The sequence below is a fragment of the Plasmodium gonderi genome (assembly GCF_002157705.1).
Source record: "Plasmodium gonderi DNA, contig: Chr06, whole genome shotgun sequence".
Lineage (NCBI taxonomy): Eukaryota > Apicomplexa > Aconoidasida > Haemosporida > Plasmodiidae > Plasmodium > Plasmodium gonderi.
This window is the reverse complement of record NW_021628931.1, coordinates 860,116-883,241: the sequence shown is the minus strand read 5'-3', so window position 1 is coordinate 883,241 and position 23,126 is coordinate 860,116. Positions and strand designations below refer to the sequence as shown.

Here is a 23,126-nt window from a genome sequence, read left to right as displayed (position 1 = left end):
AAACTGTAATGTTTGGCCAATTTGGGTAGCAGAGGAGAGTACTTGAGGAAGGTGCAGTAGGAGAATAGGAGTAAGCTAACGCAAAGAGGCGGAGGCGGATCAACCTAAGTGAGTCATGGGCTAATATAAAAGGAGTTAAGATTTAATACTTTTCATGAATTCAAAGAGTTTTAAAAATTGGAAAAAGGCGCAAATACGTAATAAAATAGTGGAAAAGGAGTGTATATATATACATGTTTATATATATATATATATATATATTTGTGTGTGACCCTATGAGAACACTGGGACCAGAATAATTAAACCTTTAGTCCCTCCCCCCACACGCCCACGTGATGTCCATAAAACAGGAAACAACATGTTTCATTATATATGTTAATTAAAATACTAGTTAAATAGCACAAGAAATTGAAAAGTAACCCCCTACACACCATAGCATATTATATGTAAAATCCCACAGTTTCCATATATATATAAATGCCCCAACACCTGCCGTTTATGTATGGGTACACGATTAAGAAGATTAACATGTGAAACTCCAAAAGCGTATATACATATATGTATATATTTAGACACTCACACGTATATACATTTTACTCACATGTTGAGCGTAAATAACTAACAAGACCAAGAGATCATTGCCTTCATTGAAACCCCTCACTTTACGGACCTTTAGAAGAAAAACCAAAAAATTTGCAGCTATATAAATGATGTATTAAAAATAGTGTGAACCATTTGAAGACGCAAGTTTTTTTTTTTTTTTTTTTTTTGGACTTGATTTTTTCAGTTATTATACGAGTTTTTCTTATTTTATTTTCAATTTATTTGTATAATCGTTATACTTCAAAATTTCCACAGTGGAGAAACTGTTCATTTTTCAAATTTACGTATTCCCATACATTTCAAGAATAGCTTTTAAAAAAAAAAAGTAAGATTTAACAAGATAATAAAGGGAGAAAATTTATGCCCAAATCTGCAATTTTCGAACACATATATATACATATTACATGTGTTTGTACGGTCTATCTGGCATATATTTATACAATTCAAAAAGGACACAAATAAATATAAGACACGAAGAAAGCGTTTCCAACTTTAGTAGTGTATTTAAATAACGTTATAAAAACCAGAAAAACCAGAACAAAGAGAAAAAAAAAAAAAAAAAATATAGGATTATCCAAAACATCCTGTATTACCTATACTAGAAATCACGTGTAAGAGGTTAAAATATACTAGTTGCCAGCTGTAGTGATATATTTTTTTTATATCAATCCAATTGGAGAAGAGCCACGCATTTATAGACCTAATACATACATACGTTGTACCACCACCATTATCCATATCCAATCTGAGTAAGAAAAATGAACACGTTCGAGGGAATCGAAAAAAGAGTTGTCATTAAACTCAAGAAACAATGCTTCGAGGAAAGAGGTATTAAGTCCCTGTTGGATATTTCAAGAGAACAATGGGAAAACAAATTGAATCTAATTGGATGTAGCATTGTTTCAGAGATAGAAGAAGATCGACAAGCCCCAGCAGAAGAAATGTGCCGAGTTTACCTGTTGTCAGAAAGTTCCCTTTTCATTTACACAGATATGGTATTTATAAAAACATGTGGAAAAACGAAGGTTTTATTTTTTATTCCATTTCTAGTGGATTTGTTGTTATTTAAAATGAAGAATGAATATGCTTTGAAAACAGATGTGGTTTACGACGAATCATTTCTTGAAAAAAATGACCTAACAGATATTATCAGTTTTATAAAGAACAACTTTGAGTATGCATTCTTTACACACATGAATTATCAGAATAAGTCTAAGGATGGCTACTATGAGCAGGAATATCCACATAAGTCAATTGAAGATGAAAAAACATTTTTCCAATTCTTTTTCAAGAACTTCCAATTTGCAAATACGCCTCTGCCTTTCGGGAGAAATCATTACATTTTCTTTTCACAAATTTCTGAGGTAACAAATGAAGCAGCAAATGATGCGACAAATGAAATGATGAACCATTCGATGAGGCGCATGACTAGTGCTTATAAATTTTGCTCCGAAATGCATATATTTGGAATTAAGAAGTATAATGAAAGTTCCAAATTTCATGAACTATATTTGAATGAGGATTCTCTAGGAATATTTCAGAAACAAGTGATGGAACCTCTAAAGGCATACGAAGAAAATGAAAGAACAGATATATGTAGCAGTGAAAATTCTTATGACTGTGCAGAATACTCTTCTAAAAGTACAACGAATACAAATAATTTATACAAAGAAACGACGATTCCATTTCGAGGTACAGAAGATATGGCATACTATACACATGCAAAAAAAGAAGTGTTTACCAACATGCATTTGAAAATTACCGATATTAATGACAAAAATTTGGATGAAACCAATAGCGAAGATACATTATCGTATAAGAATGAGGAATTTCCCACAAGTCCAAGCAGCATTAATAACAGAGAAAATAACAACATCATCACAAGTAGTTCTAATGGTTGTGATAGTAGTAGTTACATGAATGGAGAGGAAAAAACACTTCTACTTCCTTCCATTTTGAATGAAAACGGATATGCAACTAGGCAAACGTTTGATGAAAATTCAAGCACAAATACACAATGCACAATTCAACCCTTAGATTTTAGAACAAAAATAGATATCAAAATTGAACAGAAAAAAGAAAACAACAACGCATATTTTGAAGAATTTTATTTTCGTAATGAATCTATTAGTAAAGAAAAAGAAACTGGAAGTGGAATAATAACAACATCATTACAATGCAGTTCGATCGATGATAATGTAACGAATTTGTCAAATGAGTACACAAATTTAAACAATTTTAACATGTTGGATAATTGCCTTAGATTGAAAGAAGGAACAGAATTATTATCGATATCATCATCCTTATCTTTAATGCCAACAGGAAATACTAACCAAATGAATCAGATAGAAAAAAGTAGTTCCAATGTTTGCGTGAAAAAAATTGACACGAATTTGTATGAATGCATGAGTGCACATAATAATAAGGAAAAGTTTTTGTACAACGAATTTTATTTTACCCCATGTGGATATTCATGCAATGTTTCTTATAAGAATAATTACTTTTGTGTACACTATTCACCGGAAGATTTGGTGTCCTATACCTCGATAGAAGTTTCAAGTGATATAAGAACTGAGAATTTTGTAAAATTTATGAGTAACCAGTTGAATTTTTACAGAGGAAAGTTGTTTTATATTATAAATTATCATTGCGACACATCCATATATGGTGATGAAATTGGAACATCTAACACAAATGTAATGAGCTCTTTGCATGGCAAACTTTGCAACAACCTAGTCCTGAACAATGAGCAATACTATGCAATTGTGTGTATGAAAGAACTTACCATTGGGTTTATCAAGATCCAGTATTTTGTATACGAGTTGAAAAATATGAACGATGGCAAGAGTGTTAATATATTTCTGCCAATTGCTGAGAAAAAGAATATAAACAATTACGTCTCATTAACATCTTTACAAAAGAACGAACTAAATGACATGTACACATACAGCTACCTCTTCTGCAAACAAAATGGAGTAATGGTGGTAGATATGATGACCGAATCGGAAAGTAGTTGTAACAATATGCATCCAATTAATGATTACAAAATTGGTAGTGACGAAGGTTCTAGTAGAAAGGTAACCGAGGATTCGTTAAGTATAAGTAGTAGGACTCCAGATTGTGACATCGAATTGAAAGGAATGGAAATTAATATAGAAGCACAGGATGAAGTAGTGAGACACAGCTCAAATAATAAAGATGAACGAAAGCATATATTAACAGGTAACGTAGAAGAACCAGATAAAAATGAGGAATGTCCAGAAAAAAAACTCAAAGAAGAAATGATGAATTATTACCGAAAGAACAAAATTGAAATGTACACACTTAGCAAAATTTTGAATGAAGATATTGAAACATCTGTTGTTTGTATAAATTTACAAAAAATTCTAGCGCAATATATAAGATTCAAAAAGAACCTACCAAGTGTCACACCATTTTACTCTGTAAAAAGCAATAATGATGAAGTTGTGATTAAATTTTTATATGGACTAAACTGCAATTTTGATTGTGCTTCTGTTGGAGAAGTAAAGAAGTTAATAACAGTGCTACCAAATATTTCAAGAAAAAGAATTATATATGCCAATACGATAAAAAGTGTAAATTCTCTAATATATGCAAAAAATGAGAATATAAATTTATGTACATTTGACAATATCGAAGAGTTAAAAAAAATATACAAATATCATCCCAAATGTTCACTTCTCCTACGTATTAATGTCGATTTTAAAAATTATAAGTCTTACATGTCATCGAAATATGGGGCTAATGAATATGAATGGAAAAATATCCTCACCTTTGGAAAAAAACATAATTTAAATATCATTGGAGTATCTTTCCATGTAGGTAGTAATACGAAAAATTTATTCGACTACTGTCAAGCTATTAAATTATCAAGAGATGTATGGAATATAAGTAAACAATTGGGATATGAATTCGAAATTTTAAATTTAGGAGGAGGATATCCTGAAGAATTAGAATATGATAGTGCTAAAAAACATGAAAAGAAAAATTACTGTACTTTAAATGAAGAGGAATTAAAAAAGGATATAAAAAGTTTCTTAAATGAAAAATCTGTTATGAAAACTAAATATAACTTTTACAACTTTGAAAAAATTGCACTAGCCATTAATATGTCAATTGAACATTATTTTAAGGATATTAAATCCAAGTTAAAAATTATTTGTGAACCAGGAAGATACATGGTTGCAGCTTCATGTACCTTAGCTGTTAAGGTTATTGGAAAAAGACACCCAACATTTAAAGCCATTAAACTTAGTGATATGAAGGGTATGGATCCGTTTGATTTTGCAAAAAAAAAAAGTGATCATACAAATCAGGTTAATATAGGACAAGGTGGTGATGGTGGTGTTGGGGGCGATGGTGCACAGTTGGATAGCGGTGAATGTGGAAAAGAAGATTGCAACGATGATGTGACAGGATCAAGTATCTACACATTGGATAGAGCTACAGACGGGATCGAAAGCACGATGCATGATTGTGACATGATAGGGACATACGAAGGAGAAGCAAATAAAAAGGAGGATGATATGGAAAATTCAGACGCACTTCTACTATTGAGCCACACGAATCTAAACAACAATGTAATTTGTAACAATCATTCCAAGTTAGGGAACATAACAAACATTAAAAGAAAAGTGGTAAACATCAATGACAATCGATATAACTACTACTCATACTACGTAAGTGATAGTATATATGGATGTTTCAGTGGAATCATATTTGATGAGTACAATAGATCTCCTGTCTATGTACTTAGAAACCCAAGCAATAGTGCTGCTGATAACGGGAGTGCAATTGATAATGTGAGTGCAATTGATAAGATGAATGCAATTGATAAGATGAATGCAATTGATAAGATGAATGCAATTGATAAGATGAGTGCAATTGATAAGATGAATGCAATTGATAAGATGAGTGCAATTGATAAGATGAGTGCAATTGATAAGATGAGTGCAATTGATAAGATGAGTTCAATTGATAAGATGAATGCTTTTGATAACATTAGTTCAAGTGATCGCACGAGTGGTAATGATAACTTCAGCGTGAATGATAATTTATTGAACTCTCCTCTATATTTGGCGAACATTTTTGGTCAATCCTGTGATGGTCTCGATATGATTACATCCATTACTTATCTTCCCGAATGCTACATAAATGATTGGATTATTTATGAATATGCGGGGGCATACACTTTTGTTAGTTCTTCAAACTTCAATGGATTTCAAAAGTGCCAGAAGTTGTATATTTTTCCGAAGAAGTCATTTCCCTTTCACAAGTAAGGTTCCGCGAAGAACTAGTAGAAAGTATATCATCGTGCGTGGTCATATATATACATATATGTATGTGTGTGTAGGGGATACTTTTCGCAAGAATCATTGCAAAATTGGGGGTGGGACTAGATGACTTTAGAACCCGTGGCGTGTAATGAGGTAAAAGAAAGTGTTAGTTGCGCACGAATCGTGGAACGGAGCAAAGGAAGGGAAATGAAAAAATGTTAGAAACAAAATTAAAAAAATAAAAATAATAAAACAAAAAAAAATAGTATAACGAAAAAGGCATAAAAATAGTATAACGAAAAAGGCATAAAAATAGTATAACGAAAAAGGCATAAAAATAGTATAACGAAAAAGGCATAAAAATAGTATAAGTAAAAAGGCGTAAAAAGGGTATAATTAAAAAGGCGTAAAAATATAACAAATGAAGAGACCTCAAAATAGAACAAATTCAAAGATCACAATAATGCATAACAACAAGTACATAAAATTAGAATAAGCCTCAAATTAACCCTAAAAAATTAAAAAAAAGGAAGAAGAAGCAAATGCAAATTTTTATTTACAATTTAGTCTTTTCTATATTATGATGCGTCCACATTCGCATTACATATTTAATTGTTTTAATTTTTAAATTACCTAAATTTTACTATGTATATATATATATATATATATATATATTTACGGAAGGAAAGTAAGGAACGACAGCTTGTGTTTATTGAAGTCAAGTATTCATATGAAAATATGTACGTATGTGTAGGCGTATAAACACATATACAGAAATTCTCTACACGTTATTATAAATTTCGGCTTTTTTTTTTTTTTTTTTTTTATTCACCCGCTTGTGTATGTTTAAAAGAAACATATGACAGTTTGGATAGAACAATAAAAAAAAGAAGTAATCAAGTAAAACCACACGTATCTGTACAGTGCAAAAAAAAAAAAAAAAAAAAAAAAAACAGCTTTAAGCAGATTCAGCTAAGTTACATTGAAGAAATATGACACAGAAAAATTCACTAAAAAAAGACACATATGGGGCTTATCTACATATGTTTCCATTCATGCTTGCATATGTGCATGACAGCTTATCTACCCATGAGTTTATATGTACTACATAACTTTGTATTTAGAAAAAAACTCATTTTTGTTTTGTTACGTTTCTCATTAGATAATTGCTTTTTCCACCTTACGTCTACCTATATACGTCTCTTTAATTAACAAAATGAATAATAATGCAAAAAAAAAAAAAAAAAAAAAAAACCTAATCAGTAGCTTTAAAAAAAAAATAATAATAAAACAATTATACGAAATAGAAATTGAAAAAAGTTCTGTGTTATTGTTTGGCGTGGGTAGTGAAGTAATACTCAAAATGATGAAAAACAGGACAGGGGAAAAATAGCAATAATAAAAATGATAATATTGATAAACAAAAAAGAGTAGGAAGTGGGGGAAGATATATTTACCTATCCCTTCATCCTATAAATCCACGTACATGTGTATGTTGCACAAAAGTGGTGTAGTAGTGGTGGTGTGATGGTGATACACACTGCCCCCCCCCCCCTTACCCTGTATAATTGAAACACTACAGGTAATGTGACTTAATCGGTTTTATATTCCATCCGGGACAGCTTTATTTTTGGTTCGCTTCGGTCTTTGGCGCAGTTTGAAGTTACAATACCTTCCATTCGAGTGTGTAGGAGACTTTTTATTTTCAGTATTTTTCTCCAAGCTCAAATTAATAGATCTCTGTTTTTTCGACATATGTTTTGGATGATGGTCATAATTGTAATCATCAAATGGTATATTATGTCGCATTGTATTATCATTACTTTTTTGCATCAAGTTCTTGTGTAGGTATTTTTCTTCCTCATCTTGTGTTTTTTTAAGTATGTCATCCTCTATGTTTGTAGATATGTTCTGCTCTTCTGAATCATGTAAGGGATGGTAATCATTTGTTATAGCCATATTTGTAGATACCTCTAGGCCCTTTCTAACTTCAGCTTTCATTGTATTGTGCATTCCAGAACGTGCTTCGATTGGATCCTGAGTGTAGATATACTTCCTACCCTTTTGATAAGAAACAGGTTTGTTCATTTTATCTCTGTTTACAGCTAACCCCCCACGGCTGATTACAAACCTGTGTATGGCTTTTTCAATGAAGTCATAATTCTGAACATTCTTTTGTTTCATAAGTTGGTATAATTTAATTAGCTGATAAGCTAGGGGTCTTTTAGAAGATCTCGAGGGATATTCATACACATGTGAAGCACACCATTTGCTTAGTGCTAAGAGAAAATTGTTGGTTATGTAATTTTTGGATACTAAAAAATTTAAACAAATAAATGGATCATCCAACTGGTTTATGTCTTTTTCTCCTTTGAAATTATTTAGACGATTTAAAAATTCTTTAATCAAATCCTGTTCATATAATTCCCAACTATATTTAAGGAACTTTATTTTTTTAATAATATCAAATATCTCCTGAACTGTTAATAATTTTAGTTCCTTCTGTTGTTTTTCATCAAGTACGTAATAAATTACGTCATCATGAATTTCTAAACGTCGTAAGCAACCAACAATGCTACATACGTTTACATAATCAAAGAGATTTACATTTTTTGAAATGGATTTACATAATGTTTTAATCAAATCTTTATTCACTATGTTTAAATCAGCAAAACATGATAACAAATCAACATATTCTTCTGGATATAATTTAGACGAGTATTTAATAATAGCATGAAAAACCTGAACAAATAAAACACGAGGAAATATATTAGCTTTACAATATAAATTTATTAACATAATAAAATGTCTTGGTTCCAAATGATTTATTTGTTTTAAAAATACATCTGAAAATGTTTTATACAAATTATTATCTATAATATTCATTTTTTCAAAAGAGGACAGAAGTAATAATGCATCAAAATATTTAAAGTCTTCACATTTTTCAATAGCATTTCTTGATATTTCACTCCATATTACAACATCTTGTGTTCTTTTGGCGCAACAATTTTCAGACAATACTCTTAATTCTTGACTTTTCAAATCCTTTATATGCTCATACTTATTTTCGTTTATAACTTTCCCTACATATTCACTGTTTTTACTACTTGATCCGAACCATTTCCGCTCTTCAGTTGATATTCCAAACCCTTTGTGTGTGCCACTCCTTCCTTTTATTTTTAACCTAGCAACCGACCTTGCCCATTTTATCATTCTTTCGTCTTCTCAAGCTTGCAGTGTTCAAATTAGCACGTTTGTAATTAGCGTGTATAATATGGCTTCGCTATTGAGGCAAGGGGAGTGATAGAGTCAAGAGGAGTGATAAAAGCAAGAGAAGTGATAAAAGCAAGAGGAGTGATAAAAGCAAGAGGAGCAAAAAAGAACATAAAACTGAAATGGAGTGAAACTGAACATATTTTCCTCATCACCATTTTTCTCATAATCTGCAAATGAGCCTTATACGGAATCATTTTCTGTTGCACGCCAGTAGGAATTTTTTTTTTTTTTTTTTTTTTTTTTTTGCACTGAGATGCAAATGATGCAAGCACGTGTAAATAAATTGCTGACTAAAAATAATCCAATCAAACGAACTTATCACACACAGCGCTGTTCTTGCCATTTCACTCATGTAATGTTATCTTGTAAGATCACCACTGAGTGCATCCCTCCTGGTGGCAATGGAGTAATAATTTTTTTTTTTTTTTACTATGCATTTTTTCTGTGCATTTCTGCCACGCCTTTTCCATGTAGGAACCAAATGATCCTATTGCCGAATGGGTTCATTTAGGAAACCGCGGCGAAAATGAATTAAGTTAAAAAAATAAAATAAAACAAAATAGTAGCAATAATAATAGCAATAATAGTAGCAATAATAATAGCAACAATAGTAGCAATAATAATAGCAACAATAATAGCAGTAATAATAACAATAATAATAATAGCAATAATAAATGTCAAAACTGGAAAGCGCGCATAGTGCTCACGTTGTGGTGTAACCACTTATGTTGCACAACTACAGAGCAACACTTAAATCCTTCTCGAGGCACTCACCATGGAGACTTCATCACATGAAAGTCTTCAAGACAAACTGCGTCAGGAACGAACAAATGATCAATCAATTCTCAGCCAGTGCAATTTTGAGATAATTGAAAAGTATGCAAGTTCGTCGAGCGACAATGATGGGGAAGGAGAAGAGGAGGAAAATGTAGCCTGTCGAGGAGACGATAAGAATTGGCCAAGGGAACAGAGAAACTGTAGAAACAACCAAACTAGCCAAAGTGTGATGGAGAATCCACTGATGTGCATTGGTCAAACAAACGACAACCTGAAGGTAAGCTTTCCACCAGCCCTACACAGAAGCAAGCTGAATTTGCAAAAAGACGAGATAGGGGAAAAACTGGACCTGAGGAAAATTTATGAAGAGAGTTGTGGTGATATGAAGAAAAAAAAAGACCTAGAAGAAAATCATCATGAGAATACAAAAAGGGAAGATAAAAATACTGAATTGGTCGAAATGCGAGAATTGAATAAGTGCAAAAATTCTCAAAATGATAAAATTGAAGAGAATTATCACCACAAGAAGGATGGGATGCAAAAGTACAACGTGATATTTGAACTGAACAAAAATGAAGTAGCAAAGCTACAGTGGACAAATCCAGTATATGATGAAGAAATTCGAGAAATAAAAAATTTGCACAAAATAAAATTGCATGAAGTACGATTCGATTTTGAAGGCAAATTAAGAATACAAGTAAATGAAAATGAACTTAATAAAATAACAAATAAACAAATCTATAATTATTTTGATGGATTATATCATCACAATGATGAACCATTAAATAGTGGGTACACATTTACAGAACTCGTGCATTTATGTCAAAGCTTGTATAACAATCAAGTATGTATATCTCTTAAAATTATGAAAAATGTATTCACAAAAGCATATTTAAAAGTTTCTCATCTGAATGAAGAATTTAAATCTACTCTTAATCTCGATACTGTTAACTTTTTGAGGAAAGACAAATATTCATTTGGATTTACATACAAAAGGTTTTTCAATTACCTAAACAATGACTTAAACATATTCAACAAGTTAATATTTATATTAAACCATAATAGAAATAAAAATATCGAAATTAGTTGTCTGAATTGTTTGGCTAGCTACACATTCCCGAACAATGTATGTACATTAAAAGAGGAAGTCATTTTTGATTATTCTTCGAAGCAAAATTCTCCAGTGCTCAAATATTTTTACGACTATGAACTGTTTTCCTACTTGGACTTTTTTAGTGATAGCATTTTTCTTTTCGAGGGATATAACGTTTATTTTTACACTACTAGGAAGAGGGAAGGAGTGGAGAGAGGAGAAAATGGAGAGGAAAATGGAGAGGAAAATAGAGAAAAAAATGGAGAAGAAAATGGAGAAGAAAATAGAGAAAAAAATGGAGAAAAAAATGGAGAAAAAAGTGGAGAAAAAAATGGAGAAAAAAATGGAGAAAAAAATGGAGAAAAAAATGGAGAGAAAAATGGAGGAGAAAATAACACCCCAAATGGAGACACACAAAGGGGGGAGGAGACAGAATACCCGAGGGACAACTGCACTGAAACGAATAGCACAGAATGGTCGGATGTCACGAAAAAACTGGGAAAAAAATGCAAAAAATATATATTAAAAGAAACATGGATAACTGGAGAGATAATTTCAGATTTAGAAACTCTGAACAACTGTATTGATGATATGCTAGAAATGCATAACATAAATTTTAAAATGATTTATTTGAATAATTTTGAAGGAACCAAGCATATGGATATACTCACTAATATCAGCACCATTATGGTCAATAACTTTGGCTCAGTTGAAGTGGAAAATAGTTGTATATGTCTTTTAATAGGATTACTAATCAGAAATAGAGAAGCCGTGAATATATTAAAATGTGAAAGCTTGTTAAAAAGTTTAGAAAATATTTATGTGTCTAAGATAGTAGGTAGCGAACTGAACGAGGTTAGAAAAAAAAAAGAAACGTACGAAAAGTATAAAAAGGAAGAAAATAGCCACATCGAAATAAAATTCATTCACAATTTAATAATGTTAATAAAGTATACCCTTATTTACAATTATGACAAAAATTTTTTACAAAAATTTGACATTTTGTCATTTTTGTTATTCTATAGAACTCTTCCATTTAACAAAAAGAATGGAGACAAAAGAATTTCCTTTTTCCTTGCTAGCGAAATTTTGAAAATATTCAGACTTCTACTCTATTGCAACTTGTATATAGAGCCCGTTGATTATTTTCATCAGCTGATTAACGATATTCATAAAATAAATACTACTGACGACCATGTAGTGTATAAAAAGTTTCTCTCACAAGCTTATTTGTATCTGACCACTTACAACATCGTAGGATCGAATACCGACTTATCAGGATTTTTGTATACAAATAAAATCATGAACACTCTGAAAATTCAAATGAGTACTGTTTTTAACGTTAATGTAGATACTTACAAATTAGATGAACCAATATCAGGTGTGTTAATCAAAAGGGATGAAAAAAAAACCAAAAAATGGAATTTTAATCATTTATGCAATCTGGAATTAATTTACCAATGTGGGATATACTTTTTCTCTGTCTTCTGGTTTATAAGGAAAAATCGTGTGCCCAAAGAAAAGTATATTAGTTATGACAATACACAGTTACTCTTAAAAATGTTGAAACTTATAACCCCCTTTGTAATCGAGCAGTTAAACTATTTATTAGAAGCTTATGCAGAGATGGAGAATCAAGAGGATACGTGTGATATGAATATAATTAAAAAGATAATTCATCAGATGAATAGTTCTCCTATTCCCTTCAACTACATTATTTACAAAAATGAAATCGATTTGCATTTCTTCTTTGTTATTTATCTCCAAATTATTAATATTATTTTGCTTATCGTCTTAGAGCTACATTTTTTTTTTTTTTCATCCGATAAACATAACGATATAGTAGTAAATTCACTTAAACACATTTCGGAAGATATTACACAATTTGAACAAGAAACGCTAATACATTTTAAAAAAAATATTTTTCATGTGGAAAATGTGTTAGATTCGTATAACATCTTCTTACCCCTTTCATACCTTTTTTACAACATTCATACACTTTCAAATGTTCGTTATAGTATATCCACTCTCACCAATCAATCGGACAATGAAAATGTGGACAGGCTGCTCTATTCAATCAGCTTATGTTCATCTGTATCATTAACTTACATCTGTTTGAAGAAAATTTTTGTCAATCCGGTTGTTGGTACCATGTGTGGGGTTGAAGAAAAGGAGCCAAAAGCTCTTTTATCGGAGAATTTTGAACAGTTTGGAAACATTTCAAGTAGAGAAAAAGATAATTATACACATGAAAAAGAGAGAAAAGAATTAGATACTTACCTCGTAAAAATGAATAAACATGATGAGAAAATAAGTAAAGAAACATCTCCAAATAGTTATGACCACATTAACATTCCGAAACACATCATACTATTTCTAAGGAAGTACATGCAGGGAAAATCCATGCTATACCATAGCAAGAAAAATATCCTTTTTCTACTTCTTAAGAATGTGTTCAAGGAATGCAATCATCCAATGGATGATAAAATAGGAGAAAAAAGAGATAGAGGAAGAAATAACTTGGAAGAAGCTAACAATCAAAGTTCTCACAGTGAAGCTGTCAATGTTGGTTTGACTGATGAGGAAGAGACATATATTTCCCATGTACTAAAATTTTTATTGAATAGACACATTATCTATTTTGTCAGAAAACACATAACAGTATCAACATTTCTTAAATTTTTCATTCAACTTTTTATCATAAATGAGTGCAAATCCATTGGGGATTCCCTGAGTGAGAAGAAAGATATTTATACAGATCTGCTACTCATAGTACAAGAGTACATATTTAAACCAATATCATGTTCGGCTAATAATGGGGAAATAGAAAACTCCTCATCTGCAGAAGAAATCCCATGTGTGCATCATATTTATAACATTATAAGCGATTTTCAAAGGGACGAAATTGGAGATGATAAGGAAAGAGAAAAGAAAGAGAATGGTGATAGTAGGATTGGTGTTGACAGATACAACTACCTACTCAGCCAACATGTTACACGCATTTTGGAAAAAAATAAAAGAAACATAAAATCGTGTATTGAACAAAAAAAAATACAAATTAATTCCAAATTATCCGTTATGATTTTTGAAAAAATTATTGAATCATTTAAAATGGCATATTTTTTTAATCCTCTAATATTATCAATTTTATTTTTTTTTTCATCTATATCATTTCCAGTGGAGTGTCGAAATGTATTCTACAGTGATAGAGATTTATTAAAGATTTTATCAAAAAATGTATTTATTTGTTTCTCTCCTGACAGTAAGAATTATGTTGTTTTCACGACATCTACTTATTATGGAAAGGCAGAAAACAATTACCTAATTGACTTGACTGCACTTTTCCCCTCCATTTTTTCCTTCATATTGGACAAATCAGGTGCACTGTGTTTTCCCCACAACATGCACGATTATTTCAGGGGCCTTCAATCGGAATACCCTTACCCGAGTTTGTTGCACTTTCTCTTTTATGCCAAAGGCCGTTTTGACTTGATGTCAGCAAAGTGACAAACTGATCCAACAGGGAGGAAGGCCTCTACCACGTGCATATCTATGTTTTCTTTGCGTGTGTTTATGTTTTCTTTGCATGTGTCTATGTTTTCTTTGCGTGTGTCTATGTTTTCTGCGTATGTATCTATGTTTTCTATGCATGCTTGCATGCTATCAATATCTCAGCATGTCTAATATTGTATATCTGAGAAAATCGCATTTTTTTTTTTTATATTTTTATAGCGACATGTATACTCTTTGTATATATATACACCAAATGTGACCGACACAGTGGATAACTCGTTTTCATTAATACGTCCCACCCCCCAATGTATCTGGTGTATTGCAAAATAGTAACGAATCTGTTGTGAAAGTTTTTTTAATTTCTTTCAAAAAAAAAAAAAAAAAAATAAAATAACATGAAATTTTGTTCTTCCTCATTCTATGCTATATGTATACATATATACATATAATATATATACACATTCTTATGTGTTATATGCACTGCTCTATGTAAAGTAATATATAACCAAATGATTGGTCAACTACTTCTCAAACAATTTATTTTGCACGTTGTCAAAATTTAACGATACCCAAATTTTTTCCTATTCTTGACTCACTGTCCTCTCCTACTAAATCCCACCCAAAAAAAAAAAAAAAAAAAAAAAAAAAAAAAAAAAAAAAAAAAAAAATAGCTATGCTCCTTTTTACACATGTGTTCACACCCGTCACACAGGATATTTTTTATATCTCTTACTCGTAATCTCTCATACAAGAGCACAATAGCGTGATTGCTAAATTATCGATATTACAGTGAACATAATATAATCTTCTTAAAAAAAATAAACTAAATAATGAAATGAATACGCATTCACTGATGAATATGCGGTGATGTATTGAAAAGAAAAAGTATTATGCCAAAATTTTAGGAAAGCTTGTAGAGCATACGGGAAAAAAAAAGAAAAAAAAAAAATAAAGGCATTATTTTTACACATACAGAATTGTAATTTTTTTTTTTTTTCATTTTTCCAAATACTTATTGGAAAGGGAATGTTAGAAGAGCATAAAAATAAAACAAGTATTCGAAGAATGAGTAATGGTTATTGATCTGTTGAAATATCAAGTTTGTAGTGTTAGGGAATGGAAAATTGGACCTAAACGAAAACGCAAAATGTACAATTTGTATTCACAAATATTGCCTTTATTTTTTCCTTCCAACTTTTATCATCAATTTTGACTCTAATTTTTTATGCTAATTTTTTTTGATGCCAACCTTGCCGTTAATATTTCCCTTAACGAGAGTGTAAAACACAAGCGAGGGACCTTCCATTCTTCTCCCACAGCAAAGGCAGACGGTGCAACATCGAAAGAAGTGAGTATATATAATACATAAACGCACGCAGAAATATACAAGAAAAAAAACTGAAAAAATTTGTAGTTACAGTTTAGCCATGACCACGTACAATGTCCTAGGGGAAATAACCACGTTTGATGAAAAGGAGACCATAATTTCGCATCAGTATGCAAGAATTAGGAAGATAGAGAATGTCGACAAATGCAAGAACCTGAAGGTGAGTTCCTACAGCAACACACAAGTTGGAACACCCGCATGCGCTCGTATATGGATGCTACATACGCGGGTACATAAAGACATGCACGCTCTTGACAATTTATGATCCTATCATTCCGGTTATATTATTTTATTTTATTTTTTTTTTTTTCTAATGTTATCTACCTTACAGATCCTTCAGCTCATATCCAACTGCATCGAAAAAATTGAAAATTTGGAAAACAATTTGGAATTGGAAAACCTAGAATTATATGAAAATTCTATTAAAAAAATAGAGAATATATGCATGCTTACAAATTTAAAGTAATGTTTATTTTATTTTTTCCAAATTGTTAATTTCGTTACTATAACGAGGTCATGTCCCTTATGTATTACAATTACATTTCCTCCTATCTATTCTTGTGTCGAGAAGTGCACACACACACAATTACAAACATATATGTGATCCCCCGGCACAACTCGCAGAATACTAGACCTTTCCTTCAACAAAATTAGGATCATTGAAAATATAGACACACTAATAAACCTAGAGGAGCTATATCTATCGAGCAACAAAATTGCAAAAGTAACAAGACCTGCAAGAACATTGCTTCGTGGCTATATGCAACGCAGAGAGATTTAGGGAAAATATACATATGTATATTCATATATATGTATGTGCTTGTATGCGTATATACTTGTATATGCCTTCTTGAAAAACGCACAAAGTGCTCATTCCTCCCACCCCTTTTTGATGCCAATTTTTCAGATCGAAAATCTGCAAAACTGTAAAAAGTTGAGATTACTAGAATTGGGGTACAATAAAATTAGAAAGATTGAAAACTTGGAAAATTTAACAAACTTAGAAGAATTATGGCTCGGAAAGAACAAGATAGAAGAACTAAATATACCCTTTTTCCCTAAATTAAAAAAATTAAGTTTGCAGCATAATCGTTTAACAAATTGGTCTGTTGATTCCATCCAAAATATACCCCAAGTTACAGAATTGTATGTGAGTTATAATAAATTAAGTTTCATTATAGACAACATAAAAGAATTAAAACATCTAAAGGTTTTTGATTTATCATATAACGAAATTGAAAATATATTAATATGTTCAGAATTAAAATCAGTAGAAGAATTGTGGTTAAATAACAACAATATTCATAACATTGAAATGATTAAAAATTTAAGAGAAAATGAAAATTTAAAAACTTTATATTTGGAAAAAAATGAAATCCAGGAAACATTGAAGGATAACTATAGGTCTCAGATAATTTCGATTCTTCCCCAACTAAAGCAGTTGGATGCATTACCTATTAGCCCTATAAAAGTTTCTCAGAGTCAAACCAGTAGTCGTCCAAAAGAATAACTAAACATATTTGTTGAACAAAACATTATTCTATGATATATGTTTATATTATATAATGATTATTTATACCTCTAAAAAACATTGAATGAATAAATCCACTAGATATTGTAAAAAATTGTATTATGCACATTGCATTAGACAAAACGTAAAATGAGTAATATGCACAAATTTTGTTTATTTAAAGAGCGCTTAAACTAATGTATGACGAGTAATCATTTCTTTATTTTAGTAAACAATACAAGATAAGCCAACCTTTCAGCTGTCTGAAAGTGGGTATATATGCTATAAAATTCTTATATGTGCATATGCTGAGGTATTAGATGAGCTCCTCACACATTTTTCTAATGATAGGAAAAAAACATTACGCGTGAATGTTTAACCTTTCATAATGACAAAAAATTTTTTTATTTTATTTCACAAGTTTAGTAAAAATTTTCTTCAATTCTATACGCAGGTTAGGCATTTTTTGATAAAAAAAAAAAAAAAAAAAAGCATTCTTCATAATACATATATTTAGACAAATGTTATATCGTTTGCTTTCGTCTTATCCGTTTCCTTTTCTAACATTTTTTGTGTTTATATCACCCATTTTCAAAGTTTAAACGATTTACATATATTTGTTACCTTTCTTACATATCTTTTTTTCCGCTTCTTGTTTTTTTTTTCCCCCAATTTACTAACTTATGGATTTTCAACTATACAATGATGAAAATGACTAAAAGAGATAAAAACAGAAAAAATAAATAAAATATGATAAAATAAAAAAAAAAAAAAAAAAAAAAAAACTCCAGTAAGTACATACTTAAGAAAATTGTCCTTACTTGTGGAAAAGTAATAAATAAATGGATGCAAGCAGATTTAAAAAAATTAAAATAACATATAATTTGTCCCAACATTTAAAGTACACAGTATCCAGTCTCTTCCCCTACCTCTCCCTTCTCTAATCCGTGTTTTTCCAACTCACAACGCTCAATGCACATAATTCTCCAAAAAATATCAAATGAGTAAAATTAATAAACTTAATGTTCACCACATGTGTTAAAACAATAAAAGAATTTTTTTTTTTTTTTTTTTTTTTTTTTACATTTCCGCAAATTGAAATTAAATTGGTAGTATACTTTTTTTTTCCAAAAATGTCGAAATTGAAAATGTTCTTTTCATTTTCTTCTTCTTTTTCTCAATGATACATAGAAGAAGAGAATTCTTTTTTTGAAAAAAATTAACCTAATGATATGAAGAGAAAAAGGGTTACTACCATTATCCGTGCATACTTTTAAGGTGAGTAAGAAGATGCATAGTTAAATACAAAATAAACAAACTCAATGGGAGTACTTCTCCATGTATACGTGTCCTTACATATAGAGAACTCCCACCACCACCACCACCCACGCAACCTATACTCTACATATTTCTCTAGATTTCTTCGTTTGAAGATACTTAATCCAACTTTTACAACGAGGAGAATGAAGATGAAGAAAAAATGTTTATATAATAAGAACAAGGTTAGGTTAGATAACAAATTTGCGAACGAACATTACAATACAATTCCGTGCATTGAAATTGAAATTGAGAAATTGCTAAAAAGCTGTCATGTTAGCAAGTACGATTATAAAATTACACATTTTCTGATTGATATAATACAAAATGAAACACTCAGAATTTTAAAGAATGCTAAGTATGTTAAACAAAATGACAATAGTAGAAGGGCACTAAATGAAACTGAGTTGAAAAAAAGAGAAAATAAAAAAACTCATGTTTTAAATTGTAATCTCCAAAAAAAAATCACTAAAAGTTCTCATGATACAAAAGACGATGACAAAAATAGGAAGTTGGAAGTAGATATGAAAAAGATTGATCATACGAATGTACACCAAGAAATTTCAAAAGATCTACAAGGGGTTCATTTACTAACTGATGTGGCTCGACATAAGGTGGAAGGAGTGGATGCGATGGAGGGGCAAAAGGAGAACGAAAAGGAAGAGCGTAACGCAGATGAAGCTGAAGTAAATTCGAATGAAGCTGAAGTAAAGGCTTATGTAGCTGAAACAGAGGGAAAAGAGAAGAAGAATCATGGGGAACATAACGGAAACACGAAGATATTCGAAACGCATGAACAAAGTCAGGAGGAATGCAAGCACTCCGAATTACCAGAAGTGATAGAAAGTAACATGAAACAGGAAGAAGCGAGTAATCCAAAGGACAAAGCAAATTTAGAAATAATCGAAGAACAAAAAAAAGACAAAGGGAATGATAAAATTAAGCAAGGAACGAACACTGATCATAACCCTGCAGAAACAAAAAATGAAGATCAACAGAAAAAAGTATATGAAGAGGCAATTCAAAACGATCAAAGTAGCTACAGCATATTCACAAAGTTCTCGAGTTACTTTACAAAAAAAAATAAGGAAAATGAGGAGAAAAAAGAAAATTCAAAAATTGTAGAAGAAAACTTGACCAATGTATTGGGTAATAATGAAAACGAATGTAACGATTTACTTGAAAATTTAAGCAAATTAAACAAAGTAGAGAATAAGTTAATTGCAGAAAGTACAGATCAAGCAATTACCGAAGGAAAAAATTTACCAAACGAAATTGGTACTAATGAAAAATTTACAAATGATGAACCAAATGTAGATGTTCATGTTCTTCCCAATAATGATGAAATTTTTGTGAAGGACAATACGGATAATAAGACAAAGGATGATGTGGTACATGGAATAATTAGCAATGATGAGAATTTGAATAACAAGAATGATGGAGAAGCCGTCTCTAATAGTTTCAAAATTGATGAAACAGAGAATGTGGGAAGTAATTCTGGTATTAGCTCGTCAAAAGAAAAGGACTCTGCCGAGGGTTTACAGGGTAGTAACGATGAAAAAGGCAATAAAAAGGATAAGACGGGAGATGATCATGACAAAACGGATTATCATGACAAAACGGATTATCATGACAAAATGGATGATCATGACAAAACGGATTATCATGATAAAACGGATGATCATGACAAAACGGATTATCATGATAAAACGGATGATCATGACAAAATGGATGATCATGACAAAACGGATTATCATGATAAAACCGATTATCATGACAAAACGGATGGCCATGACAAAACGGATGGCCATGACAAAACGGATAGCCATGACAAAACGGATTATCACGACAAAACGGATGGCCATGACAAAACGGATGGCCATGACAAAACGGATTATCATGACAAAACGGATTATCACGACAAAACGGATGGCCATGACAAAACGGACTATCATGACAAAGCGGACTATCATGACAAAATGGATGATCATGACAAAACGGATTATCATGATAAAACGGATGATCGTGACAAAACGGATTATCATGACAAAACGGATGACCATGACAAAAGAAATAACAGTGACACAACTAATGATAGGAAACAGAAAAATAAGCATAACATAAGGGATGATAAGAACAAGACAAGCAACAATAACAAAAGGGAGAATCCACAGGAGCAGGAAGAAATGTTCGTAATAGACGAAGAAAGCATCAATATAGCCATAAAGGAATACATCCTGAAATATATTTACAAAAAAAAAAATGAGGATTTTTCACAAAGCAGATTATCAGTTCAACAGAGAAAAATGAGCTCAAATATGGATTATAAGAATATTAAATACCCAGTCGGGTTTCCACCGTACCTACCAGAAGACTGTTCTATTAGCACAGTTCTCCCATCATGGGACATAAAATATCATTTTAGTTCTTCAAAGAGGCCAAGTTATGAATGATTTCCTTTTTTCCATTTTTTTATTTTTTGTATTTTCACTTTTTCATTTTTAGTTTTTTTTACGTTTTCATTTTTTTTTTTTTTTTTTTTTTTGTAAATTCTTAATATACGGGAACAAAGCACACTGTGCAAATTTTTAAGTAACTGATGAAGCTGCATGAAAGATGGTAAAATTAATTTAAAAATGGAGAACGGAAAAAATGATTAACAAAATGGATACGATTAAAACACAAACATATGTGGTTACAGTTAAAATTCTCATTTGGAGATAGTACCTTCCAAATGTGTACATATTTTTCCTTATTTGAACGATATGTAGCCTTTCTTCACGCAATTTTTTTTAATATGCGTAAATAAAATGGAGGATATCCCCAAAAGAAAAAAAAAAAAAAAAAAAAAAAAAATCCTAAATATGTAACTATTTTATAGTGATAAACAGAATACGTAATGTGTAATCACGAGGGTGCCGCTAATTTCGTTCCTCATGTATGTGTAGAGGAAGTTCTTCGTTTTTCATTATGAAGGGCGTTTTTTTGTTGATCCATTATTTTTTTTTCTTGGTTCCTCTACTCAAATACAGACAGAGGTAAAGACAAAAACAAGGACAGTGTGCTATGCATTTTCAGTTTTGTGTGTACATTTGTCATCACTTCATGTTTGTGAAAATGAGGAGAAGCTTCCACACACACACAAAAAAAAAAAAAAAAAAAAAAAAAAAAAAAAAAAAAAAAACATCAATAAGGACAACATAATCATGAGCATAATAAAAAGTATTGATAATACCTCTCCTTAAAATAATATCAAAAACGAATAGTATTAACCATCTGCATAATTCCAAGTACAAGCTCGAGGCCAATTATGACAATGATGATACGCTCCAACCTAGAGGAATGCTTTTGATTTACATAATCCAAAAAAGAATTGAGGTAATCCAGGGTCCAACTTAATCTGTGATTGAGTAAATCAACCCTCTGCTTTATATCAAATATGTGAAGAATATTTAAAAATAATTTTTTCTGATATTCCAATTCCCATAATGTTTCAGGAACATCTAAAATGTCTTGATCGATATTTAATTCATATCGTAAATTATGGAGAGTAATTTTGGACGTAAATAACTGTTTTGATAAAAAATCTAAATTACTTGATTTTATTTTTTTTTTTAAATTTTCAATGTGATCATTTTCAAAAAATAATTTTTTTTCAATTTTTTTTTCTAAATTGTTTAATCTCACAGCACTTAACAAACCAAATGAAATAGATATTTTATCAGTTGTTCTATAATTGCTTAATGTTAAATAGATGATAGAATTATTAACATAAGTTTTATTATTTACATTTTCTACTTGTAATTCTTCAAAATCATAATTTTCTATTTTGCTTTCATTAATATTTATGTAATTTTTACAAAAACAAAAAAATTTCTTTATGTTTTTCTTATTCATGTTCCATATAACAATACATCCATTTTTAAAAAACACAGCTGAACTATTTTGTTGATTAAAATATGCACAACTTTCTACATACAGATATGGTTCTTTATACAGCACTTCTGATCCTACTTTTTCGTATGCACTTTTCAGAATTGGCAGATTTATTGAACTGTTTAAATAGTATGCTATTACATATGGTTCTGCATTATCACAATTCTCGTCTATAAACGGTTTTACTGTACCTAATAATCTGTCCCTTTTTATGATTTTCTTTTGTGTATATATTTTGCTAAACAACTTTTCTTTACTAGAGTGGCTGAACATGAACTGTTGCCACATAAAACAATAACGTTTGAGTGGATTCCTTCCCCAATGTAATATGCTCCTATGACTAGCCATTTCATTCACGCTTGAGTAATCGTTTCCCAGTTACAGTATCACAGTTCTTTCATTTGTTCACTTCTCTGT

At 30.7% G+C, this 23,126-nt stretch overlaps 6 protein-coding genes across 6 annotated transcripts; 4 read left to right on the top strand and 2 right to left on the bottom strand.

Annotated features, from left to right (window-relative positions):
- Window positions 1-1,361: 1,361 nt before the first annotated feature.
- Window positions 1,362-5,903, top strand: PGO_061760 (S-adenosylmethionine decarboxylase-ornithine decarboxylase; the record flags this gene model as incomplete). Its single annotated transcript, XM_028686819.1, has 1 exon — window positions 1,362-5,903. One exon carries the CDS (start codon window positions 1,362-1,364, stop codon window positions 5,901-5,903), a length of 4,542 nt encoding a protein of 1,513 aa, XP_028542620.1.
- Window positions 5,904-7,502: 1,599 nt separating this feature from the next.
- Window positions 7,503-9,113, bottom strand: PGO_061750 (hypothetical protein, conserved; the record flags this gene model as incomplete). The annotated part of the gene is made up of 1 exon (XM_028686818.1): window positions 7,503-9,113. One exon carries the CDS (start codon window positions 9,111-9,113, stop codon window positions 7,503-7,505), a length of 1,611 nt encoding a protein of 536 aa, XP_028542619.1.
- An 838-nt stretch (window positions 9,114-9,951) lies between these two features.
- On the top strand, window positions 9,952-14,889 carry PGO_061740 (hypothetical protein, conserved; the record flags this gene model as incomplete). Its single annotated transcript, XM_028686817.1, has 2 exons — window positions 9,952-14,494; window positions 14,828-14,889. 2 exons carry the CDS (start codon window positions 9,952-9,954, stop codon window positions 14,887-14,889), a joined length of 4,605 nt encoding a protein of 1,534 aa, XP_028542618.1.
- Window positions 14,890-15,986: 1,097 nt separating this feature from the next.
- On the top strand, window positions 15,987-17,456 carry PGO_061730 (protein phosphatases PP1 regulatory subunit sds22; the record flags this gene model as incomplete). The annotated part of the gene is made up of 4 exons (XM_028686816.1): window positions 15,987-16,106; window positions 16,278-16,408; window positions 16,571-16,670; window positions 16,854-17,456. 4 exons carry the CDS (start codon window positions 15,987-15,989, stop codon window positions 17,454-17,456), a joined length of 954 nt encoding a protein of 317 aa, XP_028542617.1.
- A 1,463-nt stretch (window positions 17,457-18,919) lies between these two features.
- On the top strand, window positions 18,920-21,226 carry PGO_061720 (hypothetical protein, conserved; the record flags this gene model as incomplete). The annotated part of the gene is made up of 1 exon (XM_028686815.1): window positions 18,920-21,226. One exon carries the CDS (start codon window positions 18,920-18,922, stop codon window positions 21,224-21,226), a length of 2,307 nt encoding a protein of 768 aa, XP_028542616.1.
- Window positions 21,227-22,025: 799 nt separating this feature from the next.
- On the bottom strand, window positions 22,026-23,057 carry PGO_061710 (hypothetical protein, conserved; the record flags this gene model as incomplete). Its single annotated transcript, XM_028686814.1, has 1 exon — window positions 22,026-23,057. One exon carries the CDS (start codon window positions 23,055-23,057, stop codon window positions 22,026-22,028), a length of 1,032 nt encoding a protein of 343 aa, XP_028542615.1.
- Window positions 23,058-23,126: the final 69 nt, after the last annotated feature.